Source organism: Eucyclogobius newberryi, unplaced genomic scaffold, assembly GCF_026437365.1.
Source record: "Eucyclogobius newberryi isolate DKJ021-1_F unplaced genomic scaffold, fEucNew1.0.hap1 SCAF_1, whole genome shotgun sequence".
Classification (NCBI taxonomy): Eukaryota; Metazoa; Chordata; class Actinopteri; order Gobiiformes; family Gobiidae; genus Eucyclogobius; species Eucyclogobius newberryi.
The window spans coordinates 27,657,037-27,681,862 of NW_027315723.1; the positions used below are offsets into that span (position 1 = coordinate 27,657,037).

At 45.0% G+C, this 24,826-nt stretch overlaps 1 protein-coding gene across 4 annotated transcripts in view; it reads left to right on the forward strand.

Moving 5' to 3' along the window:
* Positions 1-246: 246 nt before the first annotated feature.
* ylpm1 (YLP motif containing 1) overlaps positions 247-24,826 on the forward strand; it is a 28,140-nt gene continuing 3,560 nt past the window's right edge. Inside the window, exons 1-19 of one of the 4 annotated variants that reach the window (XM_072442073.1) lie at positions 257-898; positions 1,081-1,281; positions 6,449-6,490; positions 10,143-10,331; positions 10,957-11,330; positions 11,410-14,352; positions 14,425-14,551; positions 14,641-14,764; positions 14,839-14,928; positions 15,048-15,204; positions 15,279-15,302; positions 15,395-15,570; positions 15,761-15,912; positions 16,008-16,070; positions 16,141-16,260; positions 16,340-16,516; positions 16,590-16,673; positions 16,760-16,843; positions 17,460-17,534. In XM_072442073.1, the coding sequence (XP_072298174.1) occupies positions 344-898; positions 1,081-1,281; positions 6,449-6,490; positions 10,143-10,331; positions 10,957-11,330; positions 11,410-14,352; positions 14,425-14,551; positions 14,641-14,764; positions 14,839-14,928; positions 15,048-15,204; positions 15,279-15,302; positions 15,395-15,570; positions 15,761-15,912; positions 16,008-16,070; positions 16,141-16,260; positions 16,340-16,516; positions 16,590-16,673; positions 16,760-16,843; positions 17,460-17,534 (5,757 nt within the window). In that variant the 5' untranslated portion in view covers positions 257-343. Of the gene's footprint in view, positions 899-1,080; positions 1,282-6,448; positions 6,491-10,142; positions 10,332-10,956; positions 11,331-11,409; positions 14,353-14,424; positions 14,552-14,640; positions 14,765-14,838; positions 14,929-15,047; positions 15,205-15,278; positions 15,303-15,394; positions 15,571-15,760; positions 15,913-16,007; positions 16,071-16,140; positions 16,517-16,589; positions 16,674-16,759; positions 16,845-17,459; positions 17,535-24,826 lie in introns of those variants that run through there. The other 3 variants (XR_011926623.1, XR_011926620.1, XR_011926621.1) reach the window with 3 other exon arrangements.

Below are 24,826 nucleotides of genomic sequence, written 5' to 3' on the forward strand. Positions count from 1 at the left end.
CTACATCATTAGTCAGTCTAATGTTGTTGTGACGTTGTGAAGGAAGTGTGCATCACAGATTGTGACGTGTATCCGGTCAGAGGCGTGCTTTGCCGCAGCCTGCTAGCGTTAGCTCCATCAGCTACGTTTTCATTGTTTTCATTAGCTAGGGATATATTCATGTATATATTCGTTTTATAGTGGCATTCTAAACGACACTGGTGGTATGTGGTTATGTAATTAATTTCGGATCAAAATGTAGATCATTCATTTGCCAAAGGTAGGTCAATATTAGTTAGCCTCGTTAGCTGCCATTCCACGGTGGTGAACGCGCATTGAGGCCGTGTATTTACATCCTTACATAATGTATCCTTCGTGGGGGAATTACGGTGGATCTCAACAGTCCGAAAATTATGCAGCCAATAACAACACTGGAAATGCCGCCGGGTTTGGAGGCTCGGGTGGCGGATCCATCTTCTCCAGCCTGCAGGAGCAGCATCTCCAGCAGATGCAGCAGCTGCAGATGCTTCACCAGCAACAGCTTCAGTCCGTGTTGCACCACGGGCCAGCGGCCAGCGTGGCTTACACTGCTCCATCGGCCGGGTTTACAGCCTCTTCGTGGCAGGCCTCTGACACGGGGGCTATGGACAATGCTGTAGGGCCTTCGGCCTACTATACTCAGAATACCTCTCCCGGTCTGGCGATGAAAACTGCCTCGGCCCAGCTACAGGACTTCCAGCCTCCGCCGCCGTCTCAGCCTCACCCAGTCGAGTCTCAACCCGCTCCTCCACCTCCAGAGCCCCTTGCTGCGAAACCTAAAGTACCCGAGCACAATGTACCCAACCCCATGGAAAACAAACCCATGCCCCCAGCTCCCGACACTCTCATGTCACAGAGAGAGAAAGCAGCATCTCTACAGGTAATACTGTGTTATACCTGTATAATAATGTCCAACAGCACTGTCACTCCAGTCTATTACAAATAAGCAATAATGCTGCCAGAAACTGGGCTTGTGAATCCATATGTATTATGCTAAGAAAACAATAATAATAATAGAATGTCAGATTCTACTGTTTAAACACATTTTGACATGACTCACAGGATCAGCAACAACAGTGGTACAAACAACATCTGCTAAATCTTCAAAAGATGAGGCAAGACAAAAGCAGACAAACCCAGAAGGATGGTGGCAGTGCTACAATGCAGCCGCCTCCTCCAACATCAGAACCTCCCAAAGGGGCACCTCCCCCTCCTCCACCTAAAGAGGAACCACCGGCTCCACCACCTCCACCACCTACAGAGGTAGGCAAAATTTGTATTAACCCTAACCCTTCTGCAAAAATAACTAAATGTTTATTGTCTTTATTTCACTTAATAAATGTCAAACGTCTTCTCATTTTTCTAACTTCTTAAAACTTGGTTTAAACAATGTCCCATGCCTTAAAATACGGTATTTGTTGTTTAACTTCATGAAGTGACATTTTCAACCTTTCAATCACATCTGTAACAACGTTTTATTTGTTTTTTTGGAACGTCATTACTTACTGTCTTCAGAAGCATTGTGCATGCTTCCAAAGACCTACTGTGCTTTTGTCTTCTATATAGTATATTTGGACATTTTAAATCACAATTTTGATCTACTTAATTACAAACAAGTCCTGAATTCTGGGTTGCAAACTGCTACGGTGTTTTGCGAAGGCCTCCTTCGCCTTTGGAAAGCTGCGGTTCTTGATAAAAAGCAGCAGATTTTGCATTCAGTTGTGTCAAAAATGGCCATGCAACACTCTTGAATCCTGTCTCCATTTTAGAATAAACAAAACACAGAAATAAAATAAAGTGAGTAAATATCAGTGGGCGTGACACAGGGACTTTCATAGCAATAACGTCTTGTCTGCATTAGAACAAAGATTACTGCATCACTTTTAATACAACTTTGAGTTAAATGACAAGGAAATAACCTTAGTATGGTTAAAAGTTGCTAAAAGGCCATTTTGCGTAATAGTATCACAAAGTTTTGCGATAGTCTGTAGTTTATGTATTAATCATGCAGTTGTTACATGGATGGGCTTTTTAAAATTTTTGACCAATCAAACGCGACCTTAATGCGCACCGCAGCCACATACACACGGCACATACACACGGCACCGCGGCCACATACACACGGCACCGCGGCCACATACACACGGCACCGCGGCCACATACACACGGCACCGCGACCACATACACACGGCACCGCGGCCACATACACACGGCACCGCGGCCACATACACACGGCACCGCGGCCACATACACACGGCACCGCGGCCACATACACACGGCACCGCGGCCACATACACACGGCACCGCGGCCACATACACACGGCACCGCGGCCACATACACACGGCACCGCGGCCACATACACACGGCACCGCGGCCACATACACACGGCACCGCGGCCACATACACACGGCACCGCGGCCACATACACACGGCACCGCGGCCACATACACACGGCACTGCGGCCTCATACACACGGCACCACATACACACGGCACCACATACACACGGCACCACATACACACAGCACCGCGGCCACATACACACGGCACTGCGGCCTCATACACACGGCACCACATACACACGGCACCACATACACACGGCACCACATACACACAGCACCGCGGCCACATACACACGGCACCGGTGGCACCGCGGCCACATACACATGGCGTCACATACACCACGCAGCACCACGGTCACATACACCACGGCACCGCGGCCACATACACACGGCACCACGGCCCCATACACGCAGCACCACGGCCCCATACACGCAGCACCACGGCCCCATACACGCAGCACCACGGCCCCATACACGCAGCACCACGGCCCCATACACGCAGCACCACGGCCCCATACACGCAGCACCACGGTCCCATACACGCAGCACCGCGGTCCCATACACGCAGCACCGCGGTCCCATACACGCAGCACCGCGGTCCCATACACGCAGCACCGCGGTCCCATACACGCAGCACCGCGGTCACATACACGCAGCACCACAGTCACACACGGTTGCATACACGCAGCACCACAGTCACACACGGTCGCATACACGCAGCACCACAGTCACACACGGTCGCATACACGCAGCACCACAGTCACATACACGCAGCACCACAGTCACATACACGCAGCACCACGGCCCCATACACGCAGCACCACGGCCCCATACACGCAGCACCACGGTCCCATACACGCAGCACCGCGGTCCCATACACGCAGCACCGCGGTCCCATACACGCAGCACCGCGGTCCCATACACGCAGCACCGCGGTCCCATACACGCAGCACCGCGGTCCCATACACGCAGCACCGCGGTCCCATACACGCAGCACCGCGGTCCCATACACGCAGCACCGCGGTCCCATACACGCAGCACCGCGGTCCCATACACGCAGCACCGCGGTCACATACACGCAGCACCACAGTCACACACGGTTGCATACACGCAGCACCACAGTCACATACACGCAGCACCACAGTCACACACGGTCGCATACACGCAGCACCACAGTCACATACACGCAGCACCACAGTCACATACACGCAGCACCACAGTCACACACAGTCGCATACACGCAGCACCACAGTCACATACACGCAGCACCACAGTCACACACGGTCGCATACACGCAGCACCACAGTCACATACACGCAGCACCACAGTCACATACATGCAGCACCACAGTCACACACAGTCGCATACACGCAGCACCACAGTCACATACACGCAGCACCACAGTCACATACATGCAGCACCACAGTCACACACAGTCGCATACACGCAGCACCACAGTCACACGGTTGCATACACGCAGCACCACAGTCACACGGTTGCATACACGCAGCACCACAGTCACACACGGTCGCATACACGCAGCACCACGGTCACATACACGCAGCACCACGGTCACATACACGTCGCATACACGCGGCACCACGGTCACACACGGTCGCATACACGCGGCACCACGGTCACACACGGTCGCATACACGCGGCACCACGGTCACACACGGTCGCATACACGCGGCACCACGGTCACACACGGTCGCATACACGCAGCACCACAGTCACACGGTTGCATACACGCAGCACCACAGTCACACGGTTGCATACACGCAGCACCACAGTCACACACGGTCGCATACACGCAGCACCACAGTCACACGGTTGCATACACGCAGCACCACGGTTGCATACACGCAGCACCACGGTCGCATACACGCGGCACCACGGCCCCATACACGCAGCACCACGGCCCCATACACGCAGCACCACGGCCCCATACACGCAGCACCACGGCCCCATACACGCAGCACCGCGGTCCCATACACGCAGCACCGCGGTCCCATACACGCAGCACCGCGGTCCCATACACGCAGCACCGCGGTCCCATACACGCAGCACCGCGGTCCCATACACGCAGCACCGCGGTCCCATACACGCAGCACCGCGGTCCCATACACGCAGCACCGCGGTCACATACACGCAGCACCGCGGTCACATACACGCAGCACCACAGTCACACACGGTTGCATACACGCAGCACCACAGTCACACACGGTCGCATACACGCAGCACCACAGTCACACACGGTCGCATACACGCAGCACCACAGTCACATACACGCAGCACCACAGTCACATACATGCAGCACCACAGTCACACACAGTCGCATACACGCAGCACCACAGTCACATACATGCAGCACCACAGTCACACACAGTCGCATACACGCAGCACCACAGTCACACGGTTGCATACACGCAGCACCACAGTCACACGGTTGCATACACGCAGCACCACAGTCACACACGGTCGCATACACGCAGCACCACGGTCACATACACGCAGCACCACGGTCACATACACGTCGCATACACGCGGCACCACGGTCACACACGGTCGCATACACGCGGCACCACGGTCACACACGGTCGCATACACGCGGCACCACGGTCACACACGGTCGCATACACGCGGCACCACGGTCACACACGGTCGCATACACGCAGCACCACAGTCACACGGTTGCATACACGCAGCACCACAGTCACACGGTTGCATACACGCAGCACCACAGTCACACACGGTCGCATACACGCAGCACCACAGTCACACGGTTGCATACACGCAGCACCACGGTTGCATACACGCAGCACCACGGTCGCATACACGCGGCACCACGGTCGCATACACGCGGCACCACGTCGCATACACGCGGCACCACGGTCAGACACGGTCGTATACACGCGGCACCACCGCGGTCCCACGCACGCAGCACCGCGGTCCCACGCACGCAGCACCGCGGTCGCACACACGCAGCACCGCGGTCGCACACACGCAGCACCGCGGTCGCACACACGCAGCACCGCGGTCGCACACACGCAGCACCGCGGTCGCACACACGCAGCACCGCGGTCGCACACACGCAGCACCGCGGTCACACACGGTCACATACACGCAGCACCACTGTCACATACACGCATTTTTTCCTTTTATAATAATGATAAGACCAATCGTATACAAACATGTTTCACATTGACAAATATTTTTTAAAAAGAGCCAGGGTTTCTCAGCTCAGGTCAATATTGTCAAATGTCGTACGGCTGGTCTTCCACCCAGCGACAGCAGGGGGCAACGATTGACACTTTCAAACGCCCCGGAAATACATATTTAACCATCACAAGGGACTCACAGAGCCATTTATAAAACAAAAATCTTATCTGGTTCTGCTTTAATCGTTTACCTGACCTAAATTCAATAGAAAATATGTCCCTCAATATGGGTCCAGAAATATTCAGTACCAACACATGCTTTTGTCCAAAGTCTGTGTTTCACATGATTTGATTTAACAATGTCGACTGTGGTGGTTATATGTCATGTGTGGAGGATGAAGTTCATACCAATAGCATCTGTAGAAGTATATCTAATTATTTGGGATACATACAAAAATGTTCTGTGTGAGTCTATATAACAAATGTACATTTTTACAATTCATGTCTGTGTAACTCTTGTAGCTGTGCTGATGCAAGATGGAAAAACAAAACGTAATTATCTTAAGCTGTATGGTAGCTACTGTACAGTAGCACTGGGCAATAAGACGAGAAATAATCAAGGTTTTTTTCTTATAGATTGATTTCAATATTTGATTAATATTAGTAATGGTAATTTACTAAAGTTCGATACAAACTTTTAATTATTGACTAATTTTTACTCTAAATTCTGAACTCTGCTCCAAACCACATGCTTTTCCTGACGGAGCATTGGCTCAGTTAAAAGTTGACAATTGCCGTACACTTTACAGGAGGATCTCTATTAGAATTAAATTGCACAGCCCTGCTGTTCAGGTAGAATATTCTTCTTCCAGGGCTGTTTTACATGAGCTGCCTGTAAACATTTTTATTATTTACATGCATTTTCAGAGAGGTGAAAATGTCAAAAAACCACCTACACATACAGACAAAGTAAGTCCCATTAACCTCGTTAACATCTTCACAAATCATCTCATCACATTTTTCTGTATATTGGTTATCCATTTGATATTTATTATTTACATGTCCCTGACACCCGCTCCATCTCGATTATTTGACTAACCTAGCAGCTATTAGTACTTTGAGCTTAACACATTTTAACCAAATAAAGGTATAAATATACTGACCTATGGTTCACAAATAAATAAACTGATTGAAAATGTGAAATCATTCATTCTGATGATTACGATCAAAGTAAAATAATTTTACAAAGAACATCGTTGCAGCCCTACTTTGCTTAATACTATATAATGTAGTGATTTTTTTTGTTTTACCATAGAATTGTTAATCATTTTACATTTTGTTCAACATAAACCATATAATTATGTAAAGCTGCTTAATAGTAGAGAACATTTGGTTCTGATATCTGTGGTTTTGGCTGAAACCGTTGTTACTCAGTGACGTGAATATCGGCCGATACTGGGCCGATATATCTTATAGGTGCCCCAATATTTTATTCTTGCTGTCATACTGATATTTCTCCAGTGCTTTCCCCAGAATTTTTTAAAGGCATGGTAAATATTCCTCTTATGGCGTTGCATTTTCCTTTAAGGATGTTTTAATGTACCTTCATTATTTCCAAAGGTACTTGCACCCTAAACATACTATTATATGGTGGCCTATCTACTATCAAGAAATTTGAATAATGGCCACCAAAAACTTAATGGAATCGTGAAAATGATAAATAAACATAAAGACATAGTGATTTAAATGTATTACCAGTGAGCACTGTATCATAATACACAATTTTATTCACAATTTTGGTATGTAATGAAAATTGATACAGTTATAGCTAATGGGGGAAGGCTCTTGGCCTTTTCATCCATTGGACACAGGCAGGCTCATTGTCAGGATCAAAGAAGATCATAGTCAGATAGGGGTGAGCAGTGTTTAGGGAATATCTTTATTTTCTCCAAGAGCTGCGTCTTGCCTATTTTTTATTTTATTTTTTCAATGTATCGTTGCGGGGTTTGTTTTGGGCCTTTTTCCAGGGAGTGCGTAGTATGACGCTAGAGCGTAATCTTTGATTTGCTGCTGTGCCGCGTCTGCTGCAAAAAAAGTTCTCCTTTTCTGCCGCTGGCCGCAATGACGCTCGGTGCTCGCGCCAACGCTTGTGGCAACTGCGCTGGCCGTGCCGGGTTTTTAAGAATGGTTTCTTTTCGCCCCCATGTCAAAGCAGATGGCGGGCTATTTTGATTTATCATGTTGGGGATGGCAGGGGCGCCATCCCTGAATGTACGTAGCGAGACCCCTGCTCTCTAAATTTAGTTTATTTTGATGACTGTATATTCTGCTGGTCGGCTGCAGTATGTAACAACATTTACTTCACCCTGTGTACTTTCGGTGATGTCACTACATCACAATGCCTCGTATGCAAAGTATAAGTAGGAATAGGCAATTATACTTTTGTTGTTTTTGTTTAAGGCGCCAAGTAAGCACGCTAAACAACGAAAAGCCATGTCTAGTGTTAAACCAGGGGTGCCCATACATTTCCGGCTCACAAGCTACTTTTATATTCGACAAAGCCCAAAGAGCTACCTATAGGTCTAAATTATTGTATAATTTATTTTTATTTTTATTGTCAGTATTGAACAGGTTTTTTTTTTTGTTTAACCATAATTACTCTATAGAAACACAATGTAGGCTTTCATTAATCGCCTAATATTGTTTATCATATACAAATGTGCAATACAAAAAGGAGGGAGAAAACCTGCTATTTAACTAGACCATTTAATACAGCTGAGTATTTTGAAAATAAAATATTCTGACCACAACTACGCTAAGTGACAGAAGGTTGAGCTTAACCAGAACTTCATCTCTCCTCCTTCCTCTGCGTCACACAGCGCACACTCCGGAGCTTTCCGGTGTGCTTCGGCGTTTTTGGGAGCTCTCCGGCGCGCTTCGGCGCGATTGACCTCACTGCCTCTGCGATCGACTGGTCGATCATAATCAACGTATTGGGCACCCCTGTGTTAAACTGTTTTAACAAAACAGTTGAGCATTCGTTTACACGTTGCATTGGTGATATAGATGTCTTCAGCGTACAAGCACTTTAGCTGTTGGGCTGTGTCCCCAGTTTCATACAATGGCGGCGGATACTAATGAACAGATCTTTTTCTCTTTTGTCTTAAACTATTGAGAACCAGCATCAGAACCACGGGAAAACAGCCGCTCATTCTCACGGATGTGAGTGTTTTTAATAGGAAATGGCGTTAGCATCCCATTAGCTTTAGCTTTCCTGCGTCCAGTGATCAAATGGCCACACAGTGGTGATTCATATGTTAGCAATAACGAGCAGTTAGCCTGCTACCTATAGCTAGTGATAAATGAACCCACAGACATGCAGTTATTGTTTTTATAATTTGTTCCTGAAGCAATAAACTGTACGAAGTAGACTGATTAGAATAATTGATTTAACTATATGAAATCCAACACAATACTGGACTTAAATCACCCCATTAATAAAACGACAAAATAAATGTTATAGGTAGATATGCCAAACAAAAAGCTCATGTAAGAAAACACTAATCATACTATTGAGTAATATTTTATTTTGATTGACGGCTCATTTATCATAAAACTGTCTTCAAAACCTGTGCGCGGATTTTAAAATATATTTTAAAATTAATTTTAAAACACCCCCCCCCCCCCATGTTACCGGAAACACAATTTTTTTGTTGTTGTTGGCCTTATTCCACTAGCCTATAGACAATTCTCAGTGACGTCACACTATTATTGTACTGGGTGGCAAGATTTGTCAATTAAACAGCCTTGTCTCTCATTTAGAGATGAGGACGCAATTTTAACCCGATTTTCAGTCGCGCCCAGTCATTCCCAGTCATCTCTAGTTTAACCGGGGGCTTAAATGTTCGCTCGCGCCTTCGGTGCTCGCAGGAAGGCTATGGAAAGCCAATATGTGTATCACAACCATTTTTCGACGCTTTTACAAAATAAAGCGGAGGCGATCTAGAGCGGCGCCCGCACGCCTCTCGTATCACTCGACTTTCCATACTCTCGCGCCGCCTGCGCCTCTCGGCCGTGCGGATCACATTCTGCCACTTAGGAGCGGCGTATCACGCCGCATCTTATATAGTATTTGGCCGTGGAGGTTCGGCAAACATGAAGCTTCGGCATTTTCCAGACCACGGCTCGGCTGCCAATCAGAGCCAAGCACACAAACTTTGCCGACCAATCAGCGCACAGCATGCTAATTTTTACTTGTAAACAGTCAACTGTCATGGCGCGGACCGCGGCAGACTATCGTCGAACGCTTCCCGGCCCGATTTAATGATGATATTCCCTTTTCTAAAATGTATTTATAAAAATTACACCGTCTTTGCCCTCGAAAATGTCCGTCCACATGTCGAGATACCCCGTCCAAAAAAACGGGAAGACGGGCCTCTAGCTAAAAGCCTGCCAGTAACAGTTGCATTTCACAGAAACAGAGAACATGAGTGTACCAGCCGAGCAGACACTGTGCACTCGTCACTTGCATGAAAGTCATGGAATCAGTCATCCGTAATCTGGGTAACACAATACGTGCAACAAGATGTTGAGTTCATCTCTGCCTTGTTTCCATTCAAAGCCTGAAACTCCTCTGGATCCAGAGGAGACCGCACGCCTCCAGCAGCTCCAGGTTGCTGCGGCTCAGTGGCAGCACGTGCAGCAGCAGAAGGTTGGTTTACAATACCAGGCTCTCATGCAGCAGCATGAAAATCTTCAGAAGGTCCTTGAACAATATCAACAACTCCTTCAGCATCCTCCAAACCTCCAGGTGTGCATTTTTGTATTTTACCTTGTAAAAAGAGAACGAACACTCCAGGTAATGTGTCTGTGTTTTATATGGTACTTGCTAAGTAATCTAACAAAGCTGTTTTTCATTACTTAAATAACTACTACTTTGGCAATATTTCAACATGAATGCAGATTTGAATGCCATAGCATCTTAAATATGAAATCCAGTTCATAAATAGGGATGTCAAGATTATTTGGTAATCGATAATTGTGGTTATTCAGATTCCAATTTAATTGTACCATCTAAAAATGATAAGAGTAACAATTTTGGAAGCAAAAATAAGTTATTTTTATTCATCTATACTGTAAAAGGCTTTAATATCTGTCTATTTGTTATTTTGTATAATTAGTGTATAGTTAATGTATTAGCTTTACTTTATCCTTTAAAATGTTTGATTTCATAAAGCTGTTCACAGGCTAGAGGAATTGGGATCTATTTCACAATTTGATAGAAAATACAATATTTTACTAGTTCATTGGTTTTAGTGTCGGTAATTGTGAATACTCGCTAACTTGTGATCTTCTCAATAATCATGAAACTAACATTTAATATCGTGACATCCCTACTTCTAAAAAAAATAATGTCCATAATGTTTTTTTGCTAGACTATGTCGGCTGAAATGCAGTTGAGACATTATAAAACACAGGAGCAGCAGTTTGTTCCACTGTATCAAGACTGGGATCGAACCTTCGTGTTGTGGTATGAGCAGTTCCAAAGCTATCCACACAAAGACCAGCTACACGACTACGAAAGCCAATGGAAGCAATGGCAACAGCAGATGAATGCCACAAACGCTCACATTCAGGAACGCGTGGCCACTCTCACTGCGATGGTTCCCTATGTTTCAACGCAGTACAGCAGCGAGACTATGACGCCGTTTAAACCTGAGACTGAGATTGATAAGTCAAACCAGCAGTCGTCGGTCAACCAAGGTGCTACTGATTATCCTTCCACTTATAGCAGTGTTGGGGGTTCACGGTGAGTCTAGGCCTTAAAAATTACCATGAGTTAGCAGATTTTTCAATAACAGTAATGGAAATTATCATTTGTTTTCCAGATTTGACCAAGCGCAACAGGGATTAAAAGAAGCCCCTGATGCCCCAGAGAAAAGTCTTGATGGTCCCTCACGATTTGATGCTCCCTCAAGTGTTGGTGGCCCAGGTTTTGATGGTACCCCAAGACGCTTTGACGGTCCCCAACAACAATATGACGGTCCACGGCAACAATTCGACGGCCCACGGCAACAATTCGACGGTCCCCGACAACGATTCGACGGTACCCGACAACGATTCGACGGTCCCCGACAACGATTCGACGGTCCCCGACAACGATTCGACGGTCCCCGACAACGATTCGACGGTCCCCGGCAACATTTTGACGGCCCACGGCAACAATTTGACGGCCCACGGCAACAATTTGACGGCCCACGGCAACAATTTGACGGCCCACGGCAACGATTCGACGGCCCACGGCAACGATTCGATGGCCCACGGCAAAGATTTGACGGCCCGCGATTTGTCGGCCCGCGATTCGAAGGCCCACGGCAACGATTTGATGGCTCTCAGCAATTCAGTGGCTCTCAGCGATTCGATGGCCCACGGCAACGATTCGATGCTCCCCAGCGATTCGAGGGCCCTCCCCGATTTGACGGCCCTCCCCGATTCGACGGCCCTCCGCGATTCGACGGCCCTCAGCGATTCGATGCTCCAAGGCAACGATTCGATGGCCCATCAAAATTTGACCAGCCAAGTCGAGACCCCCAACCTCAAATTGGCCTACAACAAAGATCACCTGCCCCTCAATTTCGAGGACCCCAACCTCAAATTAGTCCACTTCAAAGACCACCTGTCCCCCCACTTCGAGGCCCCCAACCTCAAATTAGTCCACAACAAAGACCACCTGCCCCCCCACTTCGAGGCTCCCAACCTCAAATTAGCCCACAACAAAGACCACCTGCCCCCCCACCTTGTCAACCGGTACCACTAGACAAACAGAGTCCACAACCAAAGACTGGACCTAATAAACAGCCTGTTGAGGAACCAAAGACTAATGAAAAGAAGGATGGTGCATCTAAATCTAAGAATGACTTGACAGATGACAACATGATTGGAAGTGGGGACTTTTTTGTCCAAAAGGATCCTATTCCACAGACTCGTAAAGTTGTTAAGCGGTCAGATGGTGAAAAACCTAAACCTGATGACAAACCCCCCGTATCAGAACGTCCTAATTTGCAACCTAAATCTGCTGCACAAAGTTCTCATAAAGATGAATTGCTTTCAAATCAATCAACTGTATCCCAACAAGATTCCAAACCACTCTCAAAGCCAGACCCACCAAAAGAAGATTCTTCAGTGCCTTCAGTTGGTAGAGGTCGTGGACAGTCCAAGGTACCAATTCAGGGTCGGGGACGAGGCCAAGGGCAAATGGAGCAAAGAGTGTTTAGTGCACCAAACGATACATCATTTGAAAGGGATATTGATGAACAGTCTTATGAATATGAACAGTCTGATGCAGAATTAGTCTTGCCTGAAGAGCCACAGGAATATCACTGGCAAGATCCTTCGCACGTCGAGTTTCATGATAGCTCAGAACCGACCAGTGAGGAATTGTGGATGCCTGATGAACAATTCTACCCTCCAGAAGAAGAATATTATGAAGATCCAGGGGGTATTTATATGGGGAGAGGTGGGCACCCAGTGATGAGGGGAAGACCACCAGTGCCGATGGGGAGGGGAGGTCCACCGATGGGTAGGGGGGGTCCTCCAATGGGCAGAGGGTATCCTCCTTTCATGAGAGGAGGGCCTCCTATAGGTCGAGGGGGTCCACCCAAGGGTCGAGGGGGTCCACCCATGGGTCGAGGGGGTCCACCCATGGGTCGAGGGGGTCCACTTATGCCCAGGGGAGGTCCACCTTTTGGTCGAGGAGGGCCACCTTTTGGTAGAAGAGGGCCACCAATAGGAAGAGGTGGACGCCCAGCCCACACAACAGATGGGCATTGGGAGGAAGCAGAGTTGGCAGAGTACCCACAGGAAGACGACCAGTACTGGGAAGAGTGGGGACCTCCAATGGGTTCTAGAGGTATGAGACCGTCATTACCACCCGGTCGAGGTCGTCCACCTCGGGGTCGCCCACCTTTTACACAAGGAAGACCTCCTCATCCTGCCCATAGATCAATGGCTCCGGAGCATTATGAAATGGACACTGAATTAGACCCCATGAACAATGACCCGCATTGGCGCCCAATCCACCCTGAAGTAGGAAGAGGGAGAGATGAACCCCCACACTCTCAGGAAATTGGTCATCGTGAAGAGGAGTGGTACGATGAGGAGGCAGATAGGCAAATGGCATATGGTCGTGGCCCTCCTCCCACTCCACATGAGATTATAGAGAGAGATGAAATGCAGCCTATGTCTCGTGGAATGGATAGAGGCAAATATCCTTCAGAGAAAGAATATGAACCGGATTTAAAAGAGGGGTTTGTTGCGGATTATGGGCATGGAGAGAAACCATATCGCCGGGGATCAGAGTTTCCTCGAGATGTCTATGAATCACAGTGGGATAGGGAAGCTCCTCTGTCTGAGAGGAGACATCCATCTCGTATGCTACCACCGGAATCGTACAGAGATGACCCTTGGGCAGAAGAGAGAGGTAGAGGTTACCCATATGATGAGCGAGACAGGCCAAGAGGAGAACTTAGAGTGAGGGAATATGGAGAGGAACCTTGTTATCGAGAAGATGATCCTTCTTACTCAGTGGTGCATTCTAGACTCTCTCCTCTTCCAGAAAGACATTATCCAGATTATGAACCTAGACTATCTTATCCGGACAGCAGAAACATGTCTTTAGAGAGACCATCACCTGCTGTTGAGTCAGATTCAAACTTTCGAGATGGCTCACTTGAACCTGCAACACAAGGAACTAGTGCTGGAAATCTGCTGGCTCTTTCCCAGAGGCAACATGAGATCATCTTAAAAGCAGCCCAAGAACTTAAAATGATTAGGTAACCTAAATTGTACCCTACACGATTAATTTTAGCTAAGTTCTTCAAGTTACTTTCCATTTTAACCCCCAGAGAGAAGCAGGACATAACGCCATCCAGTGAACCACAATCTGCCCCTGTTGCTCCAGACATTTTACCTGACCTTCCTGCTGGTCTTCTTGGGCTGGAGATTCCAGCAGACATAAAAAATGTTCTAAAGGTATTTTTAAAATAATTGAATAAAGTCATTTTCTAAAACAGTCCATAATAAACTATGGTTTAAAAAAAAAAAAAAAACTTTTTTTTCAGGGGATGGCTTCACAGTCTATAACTACAGAACATCTGTCTGGAGATGTTCAGCCTACTGCTACTGATTATCAACTATCTCGTCAAACAGTTATTCCAAAGACTGTGGATTATGCACATGGGCAAGGTAGGATCAATAATGCTTTATGATAAACCGGAATCAGAATCCATGTAATATGCATATCTTTTCTGGTGTTTTAGAGCCGGGGGCTACTGTTGAAAAAATATCGTATGGTGAAAGAATCATCTTAAGACCAGATCCTCTGCCACATGATAGGGGCTATGAAAAAGGTACTTCTGACTAAATGAATGAACGCTGAATGTAGTAGATACGCAAGAAACCACTTTCTTCTTTTGTATAATGTATAGATAATAATGATTGATGATTTTCTATGCATTTTGGATTCTAGAGCTGCTTGGTCTAAGAGATCCTTATAGCAGAGACCATTATGAAAGACGAGACCCTTACTTGGACCGCCACGAGTACAGTAGAGAGAGAGACTACAGAGAAAGGTTATCTGACAGAGAGAAATATGAGAGAGAGCGCTATACACTGAGAGATGACAGGTAACTTTGTCAGATATAAAATTATTTTTTTATTACTGTTATTACATTGTTTCTTATTTGCTTTTTTATTCAAGCACACAGTGTTTGATTGAAGAAAGGTATCAAATCGCATTATGTTATGCACTGTGATAAATCAACAGTGCATAATTGCAATTCGGTTTAGTATTTAATGTAAAACCTTTTTTTGAAGATCTGCACTGCTGCGCTCAGCTTACCGTGAGAGGGAGCGAGAGAGGGATGTTCGAGAGCGAGACCATAGCGGCAGTCGTGATCGAGAACATTATGGAAGGTCTGACTACGACCGATCAGCTTACAGACCATCCAGTCTGGAACGGGAGCGCTACAGCCATGGGCCCTCACCCCAAAGTATGTGACGTTTGTGTATTGTCATGTATTTTAACTGTCTGAATTCTGACCATCACAGAAAGTGCGTAATAGTTTGCCACATGTTCATTTGTGCAGAATGGAAAGTGTTATACTTTCTAGTTACATCAAACATTCACATATAACATATGAAGCACACGTGAAAGTGCTAATGTTTTATTGACATTTCTAGTGGAGCGAAGAAGCTATGAAGAACGAGTTCCTCCCTCTGCTCCAGCATTGCCACCTCCCGCTCAACCTTCAGCTCGGCTTGAAAAGAAACCAGAATTAAAGAACATTGATGATATCCTGAAAATGCCTGGGCGATTGTCCCGGCCTGATAGGGTAATACGGACAGGAATGATATGATTATTATCTCTGTTTAAAAATGTAACTAAATGTTTAAAGTATAACGCATGCTCTTGTACTTGCTTTTATAGATTGTCATTGTAATGAGAGGTCTCCCAGGAAGTGGAAAAAGCCATGTTGCAAAGCTCATTCGAGTAAGTCAAATGATAAATATCTGTAAATATAGTTTGTGTTTTATACAACCTTTTTTTTGTGTGTGTTAAGGACAAAGAAGTCCATTGTGGAGGTGCACCACCGCGGGTTATTGTTTTGGATGATTATTTCATGACTGAAGTAGAAAAAGTTGAAAAAGACCCTGATACTGGGAGGAGAATTAAAAGAAAGGCAAGTTCTACAAATGTATTAAAAATATGCTGCTTTGAAAATTAAACAAAAAATCTTATTTTGCATTTGGTTTGTTTAGGTTCTGGAATACGAATATGAGCCAGAGATGGAAGAAACCTATCGGAACAGCATGCTTAAAACGTTTAAGAAAACCTTGGATGATGGGTTTTTCCCATTCATCATATTAGACACAATTAATGACCGAGTGAAGCACTTTGACCAGTTCTGGAGTGCAGCAAAGACTAAAGGGTTTGAGGTGTGACTTTTGTCTTGTTGTTGCTTTTTCTTGTGTTTTTGTATTTATGCCAAATTTGGTCTTTGTTGTAAAGGTATATCTTGCTGAAATCACTGCTGATGTTCAGACCTGTGCAAAGAGAAACGTTCATGGACGCAAACTTAAGGATATAGCAAAGGTATGTTTGAGGAGTTTATGGTATTTAAAAGAAAAAGGAAAGAAAAACTTTTTTCATGGCTACTGAAATATTGTTTTATTCTACAGATGGCCAACAACTGGGAGCCATCTCCAAGTCATATGGTGTGCTTAGATGTCCGTTCCATTCTGCAGGATGCTGCGATAGAGGAGGCAAGTTTTGCGTGTGTGCACGTGCGTTATAAAGTTTTATTTATAGAGCACAATTCGTACAAAGTGCTATTCAAAGTGCTTTACTTGACGTTAACGACGTGTATAAAAACACAATACAGTGAATGTCACAATAAATAAATAAAAACACAAATATATTTTTAAGAACTGGTAAAAGTATTTCAATCATAGGCAAAACAGTCTTTAGCTTAGATTTAAACACAGCCAGGGTGGGGCCTGTCACAACCTTTCCCCCATAGAACTGGAACGCTGATTCCATGTCTGGTCCTGACTCTGGGCACCAGCAGGAGGCCGGTCCTGACTCTGGCACCAGCAGGAGGCCGGTCCTTGAGGTCCTCAGAGTCCGAGATGGTTCATATGTACTGTGGTGCTAGGCCATGGAAAGACTTAAGCAGAGCTGCTTTAAAGCCTTTTCTCTGAGCCACAGGAGCCAGTGCAGAGACCTGAGAACAGGACTAATGTGATGGTACTTCCTGGTTCAAGCAGCAGCGTTCTGGATGTACTGCAGTTGTTCAACAGCTCGTTTGGAGAGGCCAGTGAGCAGGCCGTTACAGTAGTCTAATCTAACCTAACCTACACTTTACATGTTGTGTCATAGGTGGAGATGGAGGATTTTAATCCTGATGATGAAGTCAAGCAAATGAAGAAGGAAGAAGAGGACGAGAGTGATCAGGTAGGACTTGTCTCTTCCATTTCATTACTGTTTTATACAAAGCAGTTAAAACGTAAAGGTGTGATCAGTATCAATGTAATTCTATAAGAATAATCCATGCACAAAGCCACCTTTTTATACAGAAGAAATAATGCATGTATCTCACTGTTGTGTCCTCAGAGTTGTATCAGTCGTAAATGTGGGGAAATATTCTGAACATGAAAAACCTAATCAATCGTCAGCAATGACTGCGATGGATAGTTATTCTGTTAGTCATCTCCAGATTACAGTATGTACTGTATTAAACCAAGTTCTCATTTTTGCTCACTTCATCCAACTTAAGTCTATGAAATGTGGTTCTAACACAGACTTGTCTGGATTCATAGTGACAATACAATCAAGATCACATCAGATCAAACATTATTCACAATACATTTAAATTATGCAATATATTGGTTGCTCCACTTGATATCTGGAAGGCGTAAATTGTAAAATATGATAAATTATATTGACTGCATTAGACTAAGATTTGGAATTAGAATAAGAGTAAGAATGGAATGAGAATTACAGCATATGGGGCCTTCATAATGTGCAATATTTCCTTTGTTTGTGTGTTTGACAACGTTCTATGTTTCAATCACCCCTTCCCTCTCAATGGTTCCGCTCCTCCGCTGGGGCCGTTGTCAAAACCTTTACTTTCAAGAGGAAAGGAGAGGACAAACATTCTGCCCTTGTCATTCTCGTGTGCCGCAGAGTGCGTGTTTGAGAAGAGAAACACCGGTCAAACACATAGAGACAGATCATGGTTCTGGAGAACAGTTCTGTGTTGGTAATCACAAGCCTTGAAATAATTATTTTTACATCCCTGTCAACAGGACAGGTACCGATCATTTGGTACCTGTCATGGCTAATTCTGAATCGGTCACAAGGAAAGGAAAACAGAATAACATAATTAATGAAAAATGAACTTTTATTAACATGTCTCGTTACAGGCTGAGAAATAGATTTTCAAAGTTGGAGGCCAGGGGGGCCCCCTACCTAAAAAAGTTAGGGGCCCCCCAGCAATTTCAGGGGCCCACAAGCACGCGCGGCATCGAGGCGTCATAAGAACAAGATAAATGTGTTGTTTTAAACCTGGTTATTAGCATGTAAAACAATTTAAAGTACTTTTATCTGTTATTTGAAGAGCACAAATACGGAATTCATATAAACCAGAGATCATGATCTTTAATACTGTTTAATTTAATATAATAATGTTTCTTAGATACAAAATAAATACTGTTTACAGCATTTGACACAAGGAGATCTTGTGGAATATATATAAAATCACAGCCTACAAAATAAACTACTAACATATATACATTGCCCCGATGCTAACAACTCCAAAGGGGGCGGGGCCCTTGGATACTTCAACATTGACATTGTCCCTAATGTGCAAAATTGCAGCTTTTGTTGCAAACAACTTTAAAAAGACTGAATTGCGAACTGAGGAGATTGACGCCCGCCAACCTCTATATCACTTGTGGCGCAAAATTAGACCGGGCATTTCCGAGTACAACCGAACGCAGCGGCCAATCAGATGCCCGCTTTCATCGACATTAGATCACGGACACCGCTCGGCCAATGAGAAGCGAGAAGACTGCGAAGTGCCATGTCTGTCAACGAAACTTAAGCGATAGAAATGCGCGCGCACATGCGCTCCGCTGCCTTCCACCGCTGTATAACTACAGCAATAATCGTGGTCTGTAGTACAGCGCGCCCGAGTTTGTGCAGAGGAATCGCTTTGGGCATGTTCACCGCGCTGTTTTTGACTATTAAAAATGTATATTACGGCGAAAAATTTGCGTCGGTCATTGTATCCGGAACCTTGAGTTTGGAGTCGGTCAAAACGGCCTGTTATTTCGAGGCTTGTAATCATTTTCTTATCAGTCTTTGTTTAATAAAAACAACCTCATATTCACAGAGAGAGAAAAAATGTTGAATTCCAGGGGCAGATCCAAATATTTTTGCCCAAAATTTTCTGAAACAAGTTGGTGTGTTCCATTGTTGTAAATATTCAGTTGTAGTCATCTGGACACAGTTTTAGAAAACAAGACGTTTATAAGAGTCTGAAACATCTGCCTGTTTAAAGGCCAATAACAATACAAATAATGCCCAATAACTCTTCGTTTATTGAAGGTCGTTGCAACTTATGCGAGACATAATATGGCCTTAAAATTATAATTCTCTAAAATATTGTATTCATATTGCAGCTGGACAAAACTGAGCTCATTTAATTAATCATTTATTGATTTGGACCCCCGGACCACTTGGTTTTACATAGATAACAGACAAAACATTTAAGGACAAAAATGAATAATAATGTTCTTTAAGGTCAATGAGTAGTTAATGCAGAGGTCTGCAGGGGGAGGGCCACAAAACTGTTACTGTTCGAATATCCTAATCTTGACAAAGTAGGGGATGAATTGTGTCCTCTAATTGGGTCCTCCTCTGGTGTTTGAAAACCACTCATTTACCACTTATTTATGGCTTGTCATTTCTGAGTCTTCAAATTGTGTTCCCCTGGTCCACTATTCTTTTAACCATAAAATTACTCCTTTCTGATTTAGAGTGATTATTAGGCCTGCAAACTACAGCATAACAAGTTTTAGTGATAATTCCCTATACTGGGCTCTGAGCTCATCTAACACACCGCAGTTTTCAAACCACGGCCCCTTTGAGTGCTTTTTTGGCCAACTTCATGTCCGGATCTGCACACCGTCCACTGGACACAATGTGGAGTTTAAATTACTTTTTGTTGGGAATAACTAACTAGGCTTCTACTCGGCGCTCGTGAAGCAGATGAGAGCGAGGCGGTGCAAGCAAGCAACATATTTCTGTAAGCGTTTGTTTCCCTTTCCCTCACGGAGGATGAGGTGAAGAGAAGAGGGAAGGAGGGCGTGCTCTGGTTTAGAGACACAAAGTGTAGGGAGATAAGTGTGGGAGACGCAAAAGTGTAGGGGGACGCCAAAGTGTAGAAGCAGGCAAAAGTGTAGGGGGACGCCAAAATGTAGGAGCAGGCAAAAGTGTAGGGGGACGCCAAAGTGTAGGAGCAGGCAAAAGTGTAGGGGGACGCCAAAGTGTAGGAGCAGGCAAAAGTGTAGGGGGACGCCAAAGTGTAGGAGCAGGCAAAAGTGTAGGGGGACGCAAAAGTGTAGGGGGACGCCAAAGTGTAGGAGCAGGCAAAAGTGTAGGGGGACGCCAAAATGTAGGAGCAGGCAAAAGTGTAGGGGGACGCCAAAGTGTAGGAGCAGGCAAAAGTGTAGGGGGACGCCAAAGTGTAGGAGCAGGCAAAAGTGTAGGGGGACGCCAAAGTGTAGGAGCAGGCAAAAGTGTAGGGGGACGCAAAAGTGTAGGGGGACGCCAAAGTGTAGGAGCAGGCAAAAGTGTAGGAGCAGGCAAAAGTGTAGGAGCAGGCAAAAGTGTAGGAGCAGGCAAAAGTGTAGGAGCAGGCAAAAGTGTAGGGGGACGCAAAAGTGTTGGAGCAGGCAAAAGTGTAGGGGGACGCAAAAGTGTTGGAGCAGGCAAAAGTGTAGGGGGACGCAAAAGTGTAGGGGGACGCAAAAGTGTAGAAGCAGGCAAAAGTGTAGGGGGACGCAAAAGTGTAGGGGGACGCAAAAGTGTAGGGGGACGCAAAAGTGTAGGGGGACGCAAAAGTGTAAGTGTAGGGCGTATCTGGGAGCGCAGACCACGTGGCTGGTGCACACAGATCGATCTGGATCTGTTTCCAATATAACAGACACTTGTTGCTTATTTTGCAGCTTTGCACTCAAAGCACCAAAGCTGTGGAAACTTCATGCACGGCGGGATTATCTGTCATTAATACTGTTTTATTAATAGTAGGGGCCTTATTTGATCAGGCCGGGTGTGGCTCGCGGGCCTTCGTTTGCCCTCCTCAGTTGTATTGTGTCAAATCCAATAAAAACTGTGCGGTTCTCTGTATACAGTAAATATTCTTCAGGGAGCCCAAAATTCCTACCAATGCAACTGTGATCATTGGGCGATCGTCATTGGACACTGGGGCTGTAACAATAACCGAAATATTGTTTTGTCACAAATCTCACAATAATATTGTGGGCTCACAATATATTGACATGAAAACGTCTTTGCCTAAATGCACTGTTTTGTTGCAGGCAGCTTTCGGTCAGTGTGGGCTAGGGCTGTGCTCAATATATCGTGATGGACTTCTTGGCATTACGTGTATCGATACAGAGATTCGCATCGTGATGCGCTAAAAAAATATGAAGTCATTAGAAATTACCGAGTTACACTTTTGAACTTACAAACTGCTGCAACAAGGTTGAATCTCAGGAGCTGAGCATGTGACTTAATCAGACAGTTATATTCTGATATTGAGGACAGTGTGAACATGAAATTCTAATTTATTATTCCACTTAATCAAAACATCATTTTAGTAAACTTTTAACAGCGGTTATAAGAGATATCATGAATCAGGATGCATATCGTATCAAGCTCTGTATCGGGATTCTGATACAATATCATACGCAATACTCAGCCCTAATGTGGGCATGGATAAATAACTTGTTGTGCACATTTTATAATGACTGCAATGATTTGCACCAAAGGCTTGTCAAGGCATTTTAAAAAGGAATAGTATGATATATTTTCTACAATTATGTAATTCAGTTCAATTCAACTTATTTTTGTTACACCCAAAATCACACCCTCAGTGGCCTCTTTGAGTGTTTCAAAGTTGTTAGATTTTTTTTTAACCAAAGTTGGAATGAAACAATCGTCCCCGCTCTTAGACCCTCCTCCTCGGTGAGGAAAACTGATTCTGATCTGATTCTTATTCTCTGTGTGGAAAAACAACACAACCCTGTGGGAAAAAGTAGAATCCTCGAGGAGATTCACAGTGAAGGAGAGATCAGGCTTCAGGCGGTCCAGGACTGACGTGCATCTATTTGCAGGTGGAGCTGTGTAAGCCTTGCAATAAATATTGTGCAGTGAAATTAATATGATATCATATTATGAGGCATTGGGCAACATTATTACAAAGTTTGAGTGACCGATTGGTCTTGGAAATCCTGAGTTGAGAATCACAATGATTAATTGAATTAATACTGATATTCCACTGTTTTGCTTGGTACAGGTCTGGAGAAACTAGCTGCTATTCATTTGACTTCCACTGGAGGGCGTATGTGTTTAGTAGCACATTAAACTGGTAGCCTAGTATTACTGAATATTTACAGATTTCCTTTTTTACAAACAACATATAAACAAGTCTGTATAAAGAGTTTAGAGAGACGTTTGATATTTCACTGCTCAGTTTGACCAATAGGATTAATTGTCCAAGGTAATAAATCTCAGGACCCGGGTTTTAAAATCAGAAATATTTTTTGTCTACTTTATGCTCAGAAAGCGTAAAGATGTGTATTACATTTTAAAGTTTGAATAGGGGTCACAATATTCACCTTTTTATTGCAGATTTCCTTTTCATGACATCGGCTATGTCATGAATGCTGCATTAAAAGGGCAAATTGTATTTTGAAAAATATAAAATGTATTTAGACTGCTAATTGGAAAATGTATTTAGACTGCATTGAAAATTAAACTACCTATATATAGCATATAGAAGAAGATTGATTGCCGGTCCAGACCAACACATGATCTCTCTGGGTGGCGTCTGCATGTCCTCCCCTCATTACCGTGGGTTCCCTCCGGGTTCTCTCCGGGTTCCTCCCACCGTCCAAAGACATGCATGTGGTAGGCAAAATTGTCCCAAAATTTGCAACTCTTGCCCCTAAAGAATGAATGTGTGAGTGAATGTCTGTGTCTATGTCTCTGTGTTAACCATGTGACCAGGGTGTACCCCGCCTAAGGCCCTAAGTCACTGGGATAGGCTCCAGTCACCCGCGACCCCAAACGGGAACAAGCGGTAGAAAATGAATGATTTAATGTATAGCATATTACGCAATGTTAAGCTTTTGCCTATTTTTGTCTATTTAAGTAACATAAATATAATCTATGATGTGGATGTACAATTCACCCTCTAATCACTTTAAACAAACTACAATACATGTTTAAGAGTGTCAATATGCCAGTCAATTAAACATATTGATATTGTGTTCCTAGTGGAACTTAAGAGAAATAAACCTCAGTATTGCCTTATTAAACTCAAGTTTGCACCACAAATAAAACTTGCTTCTTTTGTCTCTCACATCGTTGTGATCTGTGGACTCGTGGGACCTCTGATATGAGCAGGCTCCACCCAAGAACAACAGCAGTGGCTAACATCAAACCGGCAAGATTTTCTGCCTTAAGGCTGTATTAGACTGGGCCACAACTGTGGCATGAAAAGAATAAACCACAACTGAAAATGAGTCATTAACAAATGGAGACACTAGATATGATTGTTATAGATCCATCTTAAGATCATAGAATTAACTCTTAACACATTATCAGCCAAACTGTGAAATATGTACGTTCATACAACCAGAAGCAGAAGCTGTGTGATCAGCCCAGATGGGCCTGTGTGTCCACGTTGATGGAGCCGACTCCTCCAGGGTTCCACTCTGCAGGGGTCACGCTGTGAGAACATGGGCCTGTGTGTCCACGTTGATGGAGCCGACTCCTCCAGGGTTCCACTCTGCAGGGGTCACGCTGTGAGAACATGGGCCTGTGTGTCCACGTTGATGGAGCCGACTCCTCCAGGGTTCCATGCATTCCTCAGATTTTGTCATCTGAACAATTTTTTAGAGCTTCCTGGGTCCAAGCTTTGTTGTAGATTTGAAAAGTTGCAAAACGTCCTTTGCTTTAGTTTGGGTGTTGCCGTTTAAAGCAAAAATTGTGTACAAAAACATGCACAGAATTGCTTATTAGGAGAAAGTAAGGTTAGCTTCCTCGGGTGTGTCTAGAATGTCTTTTTTTCCCATCTTAGCTGAGCTAGCTTAGCTCAAACTAGGAGACACTCAGTTTTTGTCTCTTCTCCCGGGTCCTGGGTCTTTCCTCTTGGACCTCTTGAATGGAACTGTGTTGGAGTTGATGGACTGACTGTGGTGGCTGTGCAGTGTCTTAACAAGGCCGGCCCCCTGGATTGTGGCGTTAGCCACATGCTAGTGTGTGGGTCAGCTGACTGAGGTGGGGCGTGGCTCGGAAATTCATCCCATGCAGCCATGGTTGAAACATTAACTAGGCCACATAGTTACACAGGTAAAAATGTTTACAAGACACGTCATAAACAGTTAAATGAACATGCAGACGTACAGTAAACCCATCTGGTGGACAAAGTCTGCAATCAGATTGTTTTATTA